At 41.1% G+C, this 15049-nt stretch overlaps 1 protein-coding gene across 1 annotated transcript; it reads left to right on the top strand.

Annotated features, from left to right (window-relative positions):
* The first annotated feature begins 13141 nt into the window (after positions 1 to 13141).
* LOC122656183 (50S ribosomal protein L27-like) lies at positions 13142 to 14002 on the top strand. Its single transcript, XM_043850649.1, has 3 exons — positions 13142 to 13278; positions 13362 to 13486; positions 13582 to 14002. Exons 1-3 carry the CDS (start codon positions 13188 to 13190, stop codon positions 13795 to 13797), a joined length of 432 nt encoding a protein of 143 aa, XP_043706584.1. The 5' UTR covers positions 13142 to 13187; the 3' UTR covers positions 13798 to 14002.
* The last annotated feature ends 1047 nt before the right edge of the window (positions 14003 to 15049 follow it).

The raw sequence follows: 15049 nt of genomic DNA, 5'->3' as shown, positions 1-15049 counted from the left end.
ACTTACTACAGGAAAAAGGCCGCCTCATCTCTACGTATCCTATCTAAGCTCTCGGAACCAGCTCCATCACCAGGTATTCTTTCCTTTGATGATCTTCCTATTGCTAAAAGGAAGGGGGTTAGATCGTGTACTCAGCACCCTATTTCTAGTTTTGTATCTTATTATGCCTTGACACCTTCCTATCATGCCTTTGTTTCCACTTTGTCCTCCGTTTCCATTCTCCAGGACTGGAGAACTACTCTCGACTCACCTTAGTAGAAGAATGCTATGTTGGAAGAAATGCAGGCTCTAAAAGACAATGAAACATGGGAGCTTATCCATCGTCCTACAGGGAAGAAATCAGTTGGTTGCAAATGGGTATTCACTATCAAACAGAAGGCTGATGGGACAATTAAAAGATACAAGGCAAGATCAGTTGCTAAGGGGTTTACTCAAACCTATGGGATAGACTATCAAGAAACATTTGCTCTTGTTGCAAAAATGAACTCTGTTCGAGCTCTTCTCTCTTGTGCTGCCGACCTTGGATGGGATCTCCAGCAACTTGATGTAAAAAATACCTTCCTAATTGGTGACTTTGAAGAGAAAGTATACATGGACATTCCTCCTGGTTTTTCTTCCCCAGTTACAGAAGGTAAAGTCTGCAGATTGAGGAAGTCCCTTTATGGTCTCAAACAATCACCAAGAGCTTGGTTCGGGAGATTTCAGAAAGCAATGATAAAGTTTAGATATAAATAGAGTCATGTTGATCACACCTTGTTTATCAAGCATGAAGGGAACAAAGTCACTGTTCTTATTGTCTATGTAGACAATATTGTTATAACAGGAGATGATAAGGACGAGATCAATTGAATCAAAGCCCAGTTATCCTTTGAGTTTGAGACCAAAGACTTGGGACCTCTCAGATATTTCCTTGGAATTGATGTTGCCCGCTTGATAAAGGGATCTTCATCTGTCTAAGGAAATATATACTTGATCTTCTCAGCGAAACAGGGATGTTCAGATGTAAGCCTGTAGAATCCCCTATCGAGAGCAACCATCACTTGAGTTCCACAGAAGGGGAACCAGCTGACAAAGAAAGATATCAGCGTTTGGTAGGAAGACTGATATATCTTTCACATACCTGGCCAGATATTGCATATGCTATAGGAGTTGTAAGTCGTTTCCTTCATGCTCCTCAGAACAGTCATCTTGAAGCAATTTTTAGAATTCGGAGATACTTGAAATCTGCACCAGGAAAGGGTATCCTATTCTCCAATCATGGAAATTTGAAACTTGAATGCTTCACTGATGCTGATTGGGCAGGTGCTATTGATGATCGTCGCTCCACTAAGGGATATTGTACATTCCTAGGTAGAATTCTGGTTACTTGGCGCAGTAAGAAGCAAGCAGTAGTGTTTTGATCGAGTGCAGAAGCAGAATATCGAGCTATGGCTCAAGGAGTTTGTGAACTCATCTGGCTCAAGAATTTTCAGGAAGATATGGGTGTTACTTCTACAGATCCTATGAGACTCTACTGTGACAACAAAACAGCAATCAACATTGCCCATAATCCTGTGTAACATGACAGAACCAAGCATATTGAGATTGACCAGCATTTCATAAAGGAGAAGCTTGAACAAGGTTCTATCTGTACTCCCTTTGTCACATCAGAAAATCAGCTTGCAGATGTCTTTACCAAAGGATTGGGTTCCAAGGTTTTTCACCCTTTCATATTCAAGTTGGGCATGACAAATATCTATGCTCCAACTTGAGGGGGAGTGTTGAAGGATGTCCAAATTCAATGTACCTTGTGTTATTAATGTAAGTGGTTGTAATAGAAGTGGTTAATAGTTAGTGGATGTAATTAATGCAATATAATTGAGGGTGTGTCAACCCTAGGATATTTCCTATAAATAAAGCAGTGGCCTCTATCACTTGATAAGCCAAGTACCACTCAAAGTACTCTCTTCAACTAGATATGACTTGAGGGAGAAATACCTGCCCAGGCGCTACAGAGCACAAATACAGGATCAATTCAACTCCCTACGACAAGGGACTATGACTGTATCTGAGTACATGCAGAAGTTTGATGCCCTTTTATGCTCGTATTGGCACTAGAGAGGGTACCACTCAGATACTATCTCGGTTTCGATTGGGATTGAGGGCTAATATCATCAGAGGGATTAGAGTAGCTGATGTCAAGAATGTCAGGGATTGCTTTGAGAAAGCATTAAAGGCTGAAGAGTTATTGGCTTATAATAGGAGGTTTGGTTCCCTAGCTGTCGACACCAGAAAATCTTTTCCAGCTTCCAAACCTACTACCTCTAGCTACACACGACCTAGCAATACTGCTGCTGGTCCTACACGTTCGGGCTTTTCTACAGGTAATACTTCTCATCCTACGTTCCCCCACGTGTGGATAACAAGGGCAAAACCCCTATGGTCAGCAATGACTCCCGTAGATGTTATCACTGCAATGAGTTAGGCCACCATGCCAAGGAAGATGAACAAGGTTTATTTGCCTTACCCCCAGATGATAGTGATGATGGGGCTGATTACTATGAAGACTTGGGTGAAGATTATGAAGATACCCGAGGAGTACATGTAGCACGAATATTGATGGCTTACACTGAAGGTGAAGATTGGCGATGTAGCTGCATATTCTATACTCGTATGAGGGCTGGAGAACACACTGCTCAGATTATTGTTGATAGTGGCAGTTGTGTTAATGTGGTTTCTGAAGGATATGTGAAGAAGGCCAATCTGAAGTGTGAAAAGCATCCTCTACCTTACAAGGTTGCTCTGCTCAATGGCAACAAATTAGAGGTAAATAAAAGGTGTTATGTTCCTTTACAGCTCCAACACTATGCTGAAGAGGTTTGGTGCGACATCATCCCTATGAAGATGACTGATGTTTTATTGGGAAGACCTTGGTTATATGACAAGTTAACAACAATGTTGCTATTTATGGAAGAAAAAATTAGTGTGTGTTCCAACACAAGGAACAGAAGATCATTCTAAACCCTTTTAATCTACCCTCAGAGATGCGCAAATGCCAGACCATGCGCACAAATCAGAAGGGGACAGATTTTGAAAGTAAAGTATTAGCTGTTCCACAGAAGGAATTTGAGCAGACCAGCCATGATACAGGTCTGATTCTAGCTGTGGTAACACAAGAAGTTGCTGCCCTACCTGAAGTCAAGTTAGCTTAGCCCATCTAGGAGTTGTTGAGTGATTTTGCTGATGTAGTGCCTAAGGAGTGGCCCAATAAGTTACCTCCATTACGAGATATTCAGCATGCCATTGATTTAGTGCTTGGATCGATTCTACCAAATCTGCTAGCCTATAGAATGAGTCCTACAGAGCATGATGAGCTCAAGAAGCAAGTTGGAGAGCTGCTCCAAAAGGGTTTCATTCAAGAGAGCCTAAGTCCTTGTGCTGTACCAGCTTTATTGACTCCAAAGAAGGACGGATCGTGGCGAATGTGTGTGGACAGAAGGACTATTAATAAAATCACCATCAAGTACAGGTTCCCTATACCCAGACTTGATGACATGTTAGTCATGCTGTCCGGCTCTATGATCTTCTCCGAAATTGATCTTCGAAGTGGCTACCATCAGATTCGTATCCGCCCTGGAGACGAATGGAAGACAACTTTCAAGACCAAGGATGGTTTGTTCGAGTGGAAGGTTATGCCTTTGGGTTGACGAATGCACCCAACACATTCATGAGAGTCATGACACAGGTGCTTTGTCCTTTCATTGGAAAATTCTTGGTTGTTTACTTTGATGATATTTTGGTGTACAGTAAGCATCCAGGTGAGCACATTGACCACTTGAAACAAGTACTAAGGGTACTCAAGCAGGAGAAACTCTACATCAACCTGAAGAAGTGCTCTTTTATGCTGCCCACGGTTATATTTCTTGGATTTATTGTGTCTTCAAAGGGTGTCGAGGCAGATCCGGAGAAGGTCAGAAGCATTGTTGAATGGCCTATTCCGAAGACTATCACTGAGGTCAAGAGTTTTCATCGGCTGGCATCATTCTACAGGAGATTTGTTCGCAATTTCAGTGCCATTATGGCACCTATTATTGAGTGCGCCAAGCAAAACAAAGGAAAGTTTGAATGGACAGCAGCCGCCAACAAAGCTTTCCAAGTGATCAAGAAAAAGATGACTGAAGCTCCAGTGCTACGCTTACCAAATTTTGACCAAATATTAGAAGTTTCTACAGATGCTTCTCATATTGGTCTAGGAGGGGTTTTGATGCAAGGTGGGCACCCTATTGCTTTCTACAGTGAGAAACTCAATGATGCCAAACAGAGGTACTCTACTTATGACCTTGAACTTTATGTTGCACCATTGGAAACATTACCTCATAGGCAAGGAGTTTGTTCTATACACTGATCATGAGGCACTCAAGCACCTCTACTCTCAGAAGTCCGTTAGCCATAGACATGTGAAGTGGGTTGCCTACCTACAGGAGTTCAACTTTGCTTTAAAGTATAAGTCAGGAAAGGAGAACACAGTGGCTGATGCATTGAGCAGAAAAGTACTGACTTTGAATACATTCTCAGCCCATGCACTTAGCATCAAGTAGATCAGAGATATGCTGATTTGAAGCAGGCTGGACAGCACCGTAAGTATGCATTACATAATGGTTATTTGTTCTTCGGAACACGAATGTGCATTCCCGATTCTTCCCTACGCCATCACATTATTAGGGAGTTACATGGAGGAGGCTTGGGAGGACACTTTGGGAAAGACAAAACCATCTTACAGCTGACTGATCGGTACTATTGGCCTCACTTAGCCAAGGATGTAGAGCATGTAATCAAGAGCATAGTTATTAAGGCGTCACCATGGCGTCCTGGCGGTGTTGAAGGGTCAAGGCGTTTAGGCGCCTTAGTGGAAAGGCGTTACTTCATTATTTTATTATATTTTTTGCATTTTGTTCTATTTTCTATATTTTTATTGGTTTTGTGTATATGATTTTCGTACACTGCGATACACCGAATCATGTAAAAACAAAACAAAATTAAAATATGTAGAGTTTTATTCTATTTCTTATATTTTCATAGGCTTGTATACATTATTTCTATATATTGTGTTACATGGAATCACCTAAGCCAAACAAAAACGAAAAAAAAAATATGAAAGTCCTTACTCCTCACGGTCTCACCCATAACCAAAAGAAAAGAAAGAAAACCTGCGAAAGAGAAAAGGAGAAAAAGAAGCAACGGCGAGGGCGACTGTCGCGACTCCCTCAGACCTTACTCCTTAGTCCCTCTCAGTCCCCATCCTCGACTGTTGTCCGGCGAGGCGACGACATCTCCAGCCTTGTAAGTATTGTGCTTTTTTTTTTTTTTTTTTTTTTTCTTTTTTCCTTCAAAAATCTGAACCCCTTCTAACCTCTTCACTCTCCACGCTCCACCAACATCTCCATCTCCAGCCTCAACCTCCACCGGCGTCCGGCGACATCTTCAGCCTTGAAGGTAAGTATTGTGCTTTTTTTTTTTTTTTTTCCTTCTAAACCTCTATCTTTTAAAGTCTAAACCCTTTCTCTAACCATCTCCAGCCTCCACCCCCACCGGCGATGTCTCCAGTACCCTGTCTCCAGTCTCCACCCCTACTGGCGACATCTCCAGCTTCCACGGGAAGTGTTGTGCCTTTGTTTTCTCTTCTTCTAAAGTCTAAACCCTTTTCTTCTAACCTTCTTTGTGTTTCTTCCTTTTGCAGTGGTGACCTTTTACATCTTCTGGCACCGCTGTCTTCCTTTACTCCGGCATTCCGGCAGCATCTTCTGGCCAGCAGCAAGTGTCCTTTTTTTTCGGTTTCAGTTCTTCTCTTCTTCCGGCCGGCAGCGCTTCTTCACTTCTTCAGGCGACTGGCTGGTGGCTTTGGCAGCTGCATTTTTTCCCTTTATTCTTCTAGCTTCTTCCTCTTCTTTGTTCCGTGTTTGAGCATCTTCTATTTTTTTTTTTTTTTTTATTCTTATTCTTCTATGGCTGGCTTCTACTAGTGGTGGCCGGTGGCTTTGGCTGCTGCCAGAGTGGCTGTTGCTGTAATTTCTGTGATTCAATGTAAATTGTGCATTCCTTAGTATAATTTATGAAATGCATCTGTTATTGTAAGTTATGCAATCTGTGATTATGTAACTATTTATTCTGTGATTATGTGAGTTTATAATTCTAACATCATGTGAGTGAGTAATTATGTGATTCATTGATTTTGTAATTATGTGATTCACTGATTTTGTAATTCTATGATTATGCTATTTTGCAATTCCTTGATTATATACTTCAATTCTTTCATATTTATTTAGTATATAAGTAGAATTATATAAAAATTAATATGCTATTTGTGCCTAATAAAATGGTTATATAAAAAAAGAACACTAAAACGCCTTGTTCGCCAAGCCACTGCCTTGCCGCCGCCCTATCGCCAAGGAGCTTACGAAGGCCCTCAAACGCCATGGTCGCCTTGCCGCCTTGATAACTATGATCAGGAGATGCCGAGTTTGCCAGCTAGCTAAGGGTGCCAAGCAGAACACGGGTCTCTACTCACCATTGTCGATTCCTCACCAGCCCTAGGTTGACATCAGCATGGATTTTGTGCTTGGGCTGCCCCCTACTCGTGAGAGATTTGATTCCATCTTGGTTGTTGACAGATTCACCAAGATGGCTCACTTTCTCCCTTGCCGAAAAACACTTGATGCTTCCCACATTGCCAAGTTGTTTTTCAAGGAGATAGGCATTCATGGGCTGCCGAGTACTATAGTTTCTGACCGAGATGTGAAGTTTATGAGTTATTTTTGGAAGACTTTATGGCTGAAGACAAACACCAAGCTACTGTTCTCTACTGCCTTCCATCCACAGACTGACGGGCAAACAGAGGTGGTAAACAAGAGTCTTGGTAACTTATTGAGGTGTTTGGTCAGAGATTACGAGAAGACATGGCCTTCCATCCTTGACATTGTTGAGTTTGCATACAACAGTTCTGTGAACAGAACCACTAGACATACACCTTTCGAGATTCTACTTGGGATACAGCCCAAACGTCCCATTGATCTTGTTCCCTTATCCCCTCAAGCTAGGGTAAGCATAGAAGCAGATGAGTTCCTACGCCACATCACCGAGGTGCACGTTGATGTTCGAAGGAAAATAGCACTCAACACTGATCATTATATGACTACAGCTCATTAGCATCGCCGATTTGTTGAATTCAAGCCTGGAGATATGGTCATGGTCAGGGTTAACCCAGAGAGACACCACCCAGGTGTCAACAACAAGCTCCATCCAAAGAAGATGGGTCCATACAAGGTGCTGAAACGTATTGGACCCAATGCTTATGTTCTCGAGTTGCCTGCTGATCTGGGCATAAGCAATGTGTTTAATGTGGCTGATCTTTACTTGTATATGGGACATCACTCAGATGATGGTGAGTCGGAACATATGCTGAGGCTGCCTTAACTCCAGCTACCTACTGAAGATGTGATCGAGGAGGTTCTAGATGACATGCACAAGGCCACTTGACATGGCACTGGTTACCATTCCTTGTCAAATGGAAAGGTCGCCCACGCCAAGACAGTACTTGGATCCATGCAGATGACTGCAAGAGGCTTGACCCCGAGCTGTATGATTGATACATGGCCTTCACCCATTCATCGGAGATGAATGTTTCTAAGCTGGGGAGAGCTGATGCAGGTCCAAGCACAAGAAAGAAGAAGAAACAGCCCTACGGGCTGATCGTAGGAGCCTTAGTTTTAATTTTCAGTTTTTTGCTTCTATACTAAGTTTTTTTTTTATATACTTAATTTGAACCATGGTCTGACCGGTTCAATTTAAGTGACTTTTTCCTATTGGCTAGAATTTGTTTTATTCCTATTGGTCCTTAGAGGATCTTTTAAGTTATTTATTTTTTTTAAGCTAAGTTGTCCCCCTCCACGATTTCTGAAGAGGGCAGACTTTTATTTGTAATAGAATTCAGGCTCTAGGACTTCTATTCCTGAGCTGATTAGGTGTAAGGCCATTGGCCATGGATTATAAATAAGACAAATCGTGGGTAGGCTCCCCCACTATTCTGAATTCAAAAAAAAAAAACTCTTAGCTTTCTGCTACTGCTGCTATTGCTGCTCTGCTCCTTTTGTGAGTGTACCTTGTGAATCTCAAGGTGAAGGGCTGGTGGATCTCCAGTGACTCCTTGCATCTGTTCAGATTGGGAGGCTCTTCTATTCAACTTCAAGTTGCTGCCATTAAAGTCTGCAAAGCAGTAAGTACTTTACAAGTTTCTGCAATTAACCTTCTTCTTCTAATCCTCCAACCTAAACCATCATTACCCTCCATCGATCCATCAAATCCTAGGACAATCTAAGCACTGTCCAACTTCATTCCATCATCAAACCCACTCCATATTCACACCATAGTCCCAGTAGATCATCCCCTCCACTCGATGTCCATTCCAGCCCTAACCTAACACCTAAACCCTAATCCCCTTCAACACCATTAAAAGTTTAAAACCCAAAACCCCTAAAACCTGTCTAAGCCTAACCAGCCATCCAAATCACACCAAACTACAGTCGAACCTCCCTCTCCCTACCATTGACACAAGACTAGAACCCCTTGCCTAATTTTCCTCTCTAAACCATAAAATCTCATCATCCCCATCATTCCTAAAACCCAAAACCCTAACCCTAAATTTTCAGAAATTTAAAATCTCATTCAAACCTAGCTCATTAAACTCCTTAAAACCTGCTTAGTTTTATCATATAAACTACATTCTCATTACCCTATCCTAACCCTAGAATTTGACCTAAAATCCTACTTCTGCCCAATCGGCCAGTTGTTTAGAAGGTCTGATTTTACCTGGCTCCTAGTGGACTCTTGTCTATCTAGGACTACATTAGAGATCTTGCTCTGATACCATGTAAATAAGAAAAGAGAAGAGAAGAAGAAGAATAAAGAGAACAGTGAGAATCGATGTGTTTGTGTAACCCTTGGGAGTTTTCCACTTAGTGTGTGAGCTCCCCATTCATTCAATATATATAATGTCTTAAGGGACAATAGGAAATAAGAAAACTGAAAATACCTAAATTACCCCTGAACATAACTGACACATTAAACAGTCCCTACTAACAGTTAGGATGGGCTGTGGGGGATTTAGGTTATGGGAAAGTTGAAAACAAAAGGGGGGAAAGCAAGGGTTGGGGCTGTAGAGGATTAGAAGAAGAATAATGGGGATGGGGAATGTTTCAAACTCACTGGAGTTGCAGAATTATCATGCCAGCAGCTTGTTTGAAGGAGAAACTTGAATAAAAATTGCATCTTTGAACTTGAACTTGAATGAGAGCTTCAAAAGAACCAAAATAAACCACCCGGGTTTTCCACCGTAAGGTGTCAATTAGATCAAACACCGATTCCTTCAACGAACCACCCGGGCTTCCCACCGCAAGGTGTCAATCGGATCAAACACCGATCCCACCAGCCTTGATCAAACACAAGACAAATCTTCAATGGAAGAGAGCAACAAAAACTTTTTCAAATTTTGTGTTCAATACTTTCCCCCCCCCCCCCCCCCCCCCCTTTACAACCTTTATATAAAAGACTCAAAAATAGATTCCTACACTAAAAATGAAAAGCCTAACCCAATCCTTAACCTATTAGGTAACTTAAACCGATAAGGAAACTGAAATAGTCTCAAAACAAAACTACTATAATCACTTAAATTCAACTATTAGTTGAACCGGTTCAATTTATGAAAAAAACACCAAAATAAAATTAAGTATGGAACTAAGGGTCTTTTTTGTATCAATTTTCATTTTTTCATGTGTTTGGTATCATTTTTGGAGTTTATTTAAAATAAATGAAAAAATCCCCAAAATCATAATAGACTCAAGAGTCTATTATGGATTTTGGACAAAAACGTTTTTGTCTCATTTTTGCACTTGGTTAATCAGCACATGCTCATTAGACCCAAAAATTGAGGTTAAAATAGACAAAATTGGTTTGATTTTAGAAAAGCCCCCTTTCTTCTTCTTCTTCTTCTTCCTGCAACCTATCCCACACCATCCCCGCCTCACCCTACCCCATATCAGCAGTGTCGCATCACCACCATCATCAACAATCAGATCCGGACCACCACCAGGACCCCAATCAAGAGCTCTCTCAGTGCACCATCAATATTCCTCAAGGGTCTCACCCTTCCAAGCAAAGACGGAGGCACTGTCACGAGCGATGGTAGCAGCGGCATGGTCTTGGGTGGAGAAGACCAAAACAGTTAGAGTTTCAATGAGAACGGAGGTTTGAATGATCATGTGAAGGCAGCCAGTGATTGGAGCTCCTTTAAAGGGTTGTTAAGGGATGAACTCAGATCTGCAAGACATCAAACCAGACATCTCAACCTCGGCGAGCTCAATCTCGAGATGACCGAAATCGGCTTGAGACATGTGTTTCTCTTTGTACTCGCGACCTGATGAGGTCTTCTCGACAAGGAGAGCCATGGCTGGAGATGTAGAACAGATTAGATCTGATGCTCTGCTGTGGAATTGGAGGTGAAGAGAGGGGAAAGTGTGATTAAGTGCAGAGAACATGCCTGAGGATTTGGCACTAATTCTGACTTCGTGCTGGACAGAGGACCCGAATGCCCGGCCGAACTTCAGTCAGATAGTGCAGATGCTATTCTGGTATCTCTCAACAATATCACCACCAGAGCCTGTGATCCCATCCCGCATTTTGTTCTTCCACCGGAGTCTCCAGCTACAAGCTCTTTGATGGCAGTACAGGATGACTTGGGAGAAACCCCAAAAGCCAAGATGGAAAACAAGTCGAGAGGTCTCTTTTTCTGCTTCAGAAGAATCCCATCCCCTTGCGGTTTTGTGTTGATTTGGAAAAGAAGATGGATGATGGGGGAATTTCTTCACCTATCATTAAAAATTGTTTATAGATAACTACTTTCCAAACGATTTCTCATTCTCTACTCTATTATGTCTAATAGTTACCAAACAGATTTCATTTTCTTATAAAAAGGCTTTTTATTAATATTTTTTTTAAATTGGCCATAAATAAAATGAAAAATGATACCAAAAAGACCCTAAAACATCTAATCCCGTATGCAACCTAATTACCCATATTTTAGGCCCATAAAAGTGGCCTATTACATAGAAAACCCATGGGATCAAAGGCCCAACATATATATAACCCAACCCTAAACTTATTCTTAAGCAAAGAAGCCCAATTTGGTGATAAATCTGCATCAGTTGGATTTCAATTTCAAATTTTCATTGATTTCTTGAAATAAGTCAATAAACAGGTTTTAGATCAAGAAACTGAAATTGTTTGGTTGCATCAATTGAAAATATTTCAAGAATTAGAAATCCATCTGGTAGTTCAATTTCGAGAATAGATTTTCTCTATGGTCTTTTTCCTTCTAGCTCAAGCTCCATGGACGAAGGACTAGAGGTCAAGTTTAGTAGCTCAGAAGAATGCTTTTGAAGCCCATTACAAGAAAATTGCTGCTAAGAAGGGTGGTTCAAGCATACAACAACGCCAATATCTTCAAACCCACTACTGCCATCATCAGATGATATACCCCGTGACCACTCCGCTCAACCTTTCTCCTCCGAGAATGCTCGTCTCTTGACCATTAGAACTCCAACATCGTCTGTTGGACCCACCACCTTGGACATTAGAACTCCAGCATTGTCTTCTTAGTTCTCAACCATTCACCTCCGGGAGCAGTCTACTTTTCAGGTGATTGCAGAAAGGGGGGTGGTGTGGGGGTTGCACAGGGGGTGGGGCAGGTCTGTGGGTGAATCTAGACCCCAATGATCTAATAATTGTCAATTATAGAGGTTGATATTGTGGACGTCGGGTTGGGACTTGGGAGTAATACAAAGGATACCAACCCCGTCAATCTAAATCTACCTGCTTAAACTCACTTGAATTTGGTCAGAGTCAGAAAATGAAATGGGCTACTATCAGGTTTGCTCCCCCCCCCAAAACAAAAAAAAAAAAAAAAAACACCAAATCATAAATGGGCTAGGCTTGGAATGCATCCAAGAAGAAAATAGGTGGTTATTATTAGATATTGTGATGTTTTGGATAAAGTTTGACCAAGAAATTTGTTTGTAATGCCCACTAGAAAACACCCATTGGGTTGCACAGAGGGGGGTGGTGAGTGGGTTGCACAGGATGGTGGAGTAGATGTTGCAGAGAAGGGGGGCGGTGGCGATTTGTTTCTTTGGAATTGGCTGCATCTCATACCAAACCACCTGTGAAATTGAAATAGCTCCCTAAAGTTGAAATAGAAATCCAACCAAAGACAGCCTTGATTTGTGAAGCCACTGGGAAGTTATCATCTGTCTGAATCATTATTTCTTGCTTCTCTTTCAGTGGACTTTGTGTATGTATGTGTGTGAGTGTGAGTGGTTGTGGGTGTGCTTGTGGTTGCATAGGTTTATGTATTCTAGGGGTAGAAGATCAATATTGTGAACTAAATATCTTTGACGATATACTGTACTGTCCCTGAAAATTAATGTCACAAACATGGAAAAAGAATGAAAGAAGAAACGATAGAGGAGAAAATAAGGGAGAAGAGAGCTGTGTTGTCTCCACTACACCACAGTTCCCTTTTATAGATTTTATTAGTAGGAGCAAGTTACAAAAATACCCTTATAACAGAACAAGGATGAGATGGAAGATAAGTCAACTAGTATAATCTTATTTAATCAGCCTAACAGCGTAACAGAACACAATCTTTCCTTATTGATATCAATGATATTTGTGTTTTTTCTCCTCTTTAACTGCTGCAACATATAATAGCAACGCCACAACTGTCACCCATGGTTTTCCATCTCCAAATGATCTATAATATTGTGGATCATCCAAAGCTTTTAGAATGAATTACAAAGATAATAGTAATTAGTTCTGTCATGATGTTATCAAACAATACTGATTTTATTGGAATAAGATGAACTGCCTCCAGTAGAATAATTTCTTGTTGATTGTATTTCACATAATGCAATGGCACATTTGTACATAAAACTGGTTTTTTAGCATCAAAGGATGATATCACTTGCTTGGTCTGCTCTACTTTGCAAGTTACATTTTCATTTTGAAATGGTGAGGGTGTTTTTAAATGCCTTTTCCTGGTTCCTGGTATATTTGATCCATGTAATTCTCATTGATTCTTTTCAGGCTTGTCTGCTTGAAAAATGAATATCATGAATCTTGCAACAACATTGTGCAGACGAGTTAACCTTAGAGAGTTGGTGACACATGTACCTGTGTACAGTGGCCTAAAGGGTAAAACACGTAATCTTCTGTGGAAATGGTGTTTATTTTTCTCCTGGCTTCAACCAATTTATGGTGCTTATCTGAGGTTTCAGATGCTTCTGGAGGAGGATTGAGCTTCATTAGCAGGCGCTGGGCCACGAAAAAGACTGCTGGATCTACTAAGAATGGCCGAGACTCAAATCCCAAGAATCTTGGAGTGAAGAAATTTGGAGGGGAGGTATTTTCAATTCAGACTAGAAAGTTTTCTAGTCCTAAGTTCTGTTCTGTACCTAATGTTTTTATGAAGATCAATGTTGATTGTCTAACATGCAGAGGGTGATACCTGGGAACATCATAGTTCGTCAGCGAGGCACTCGTTTCCATCCTGGGAATTACGTGGGGATGGGAAAGGATCACACTCTTTACGCTCTGAAAGAAGGGTGTGTCAAATTTGAACGTCACAAGTTGAGTGGTCGCAAGTGGGTGCACATTCATCCCAAGGAAGGCCATGTTCTTCACCCTATCTACTCAAATGCTGCTGCCTCTTAGATTAAGACGGCTGCTTGAAGTCACAACATGTTGAGATTACCATAGGACATTGGTTGTAATACTTGTGAGTTAAGCTTCTTCTTCTTCATCTTTGTGAACCCTTACCATAGAGCCTTTTGTTTAGACACTTACAGAGGGTTTTCTCATGATGTCTCAGTTCTGGATGTGCAAAATATTGAAATTATAGTAGCTCAATTTTGGTTTTTATTCCTGTAGTCACAGTTTCTACTCTCCTTAAGTTGCCTTTTTCCCAAAAATTGCTAACCTTGCAGCTTCTATGACCTGACCATCCCAGTGCATGTCAGATAAAGGTTTATTTTACTTATCTTATGGTGTGTTTGTTGCCCAGGATCCCATGTGTAATGTTCAGAACAGTCAGGGTAGCAAAGCAAGTAGTTAAGACTGGATAGCAGTCTCAATTGGATTGCAAGGTCTCCTGATTCTTTCTATTATAGGGGTTGCCAGAGTCTTGCTGGCAACTCTCGTTTCATCTGCTTAAACAGCATTTGTTTCACTGCAGTCCCTCCCTTCACAGCTTGTGATGCATCACCCCACCAATTTATGGCCACTTTTAATGGAGCTACACCATTTTTTTTGTTGGGGGGGGGGGGGGTGGTTTGGGTTGATGTTGTTTTGTAATTACTTTCTCAAGCTGTGTTTGGTATGCGGACAATAAAAACAACTATTTTTATCATCCGAGAATGCAAAATCGACCTAGAATGCATACCAAACACAGCATCAAACAATTTTTAAAAACTATTTTGACATTAAATGATGCCAACTGATACTGAAATTAAATAATGAGACAATGGTATGAAGATAGCACCTTCTTGTTGAAGCCTATCACTGAGGAAGAGATCAGGAAAACTGTTATGAGGATGGCCCCGTCCAAATGCCCTGACCCTGACGGCTTTTCTGGCATGTTTTTCCAAAAATCATGGGAGATTGTAGGCCCCTCCATCATTGAAATGGTTCAAAGTTTCTTTGTGAATGGGACTTTCTCTAAGGATCTCAACAGAACTTTTATAGCTCTCATCCCTAAGAAGGATATCCCCATGACTATTGGAGATTATGGCCCCATAAGTCTTTGCAACTTTTGCTACAAAATCATCACAAGAATTATTGTTCAGACTTCAGCCTTTGCTCAATAAATTAATATCTTTCAATAAGAATGGTTTCGTGAAGGAAGGCCCTCTACATTATGTCTTGTTTCAGACTTCCAAAGGCAACTCTAAAGGAGTTGGATGGCACT

The sequence above is a fragment of the Telopea speciosissima genome, chromosome 3 (assembly GCF_018873765.1).
Source record: "Telopea speciosissima isolate NSW1024214 ecotype Mountain lineage chromosome 3, Tspe_v1, whole genome shotgun sequence".
Taxonomy (NCBI): Eukaryota; Viridiplantae; Streptophyta; class Magnoliopsida; order Proteales; family Proteaceae; genus Telopea; species Telopea speciosissima.
This window is presented reverse-complemented; position numbering and strand designations above follow the sequence as displayed.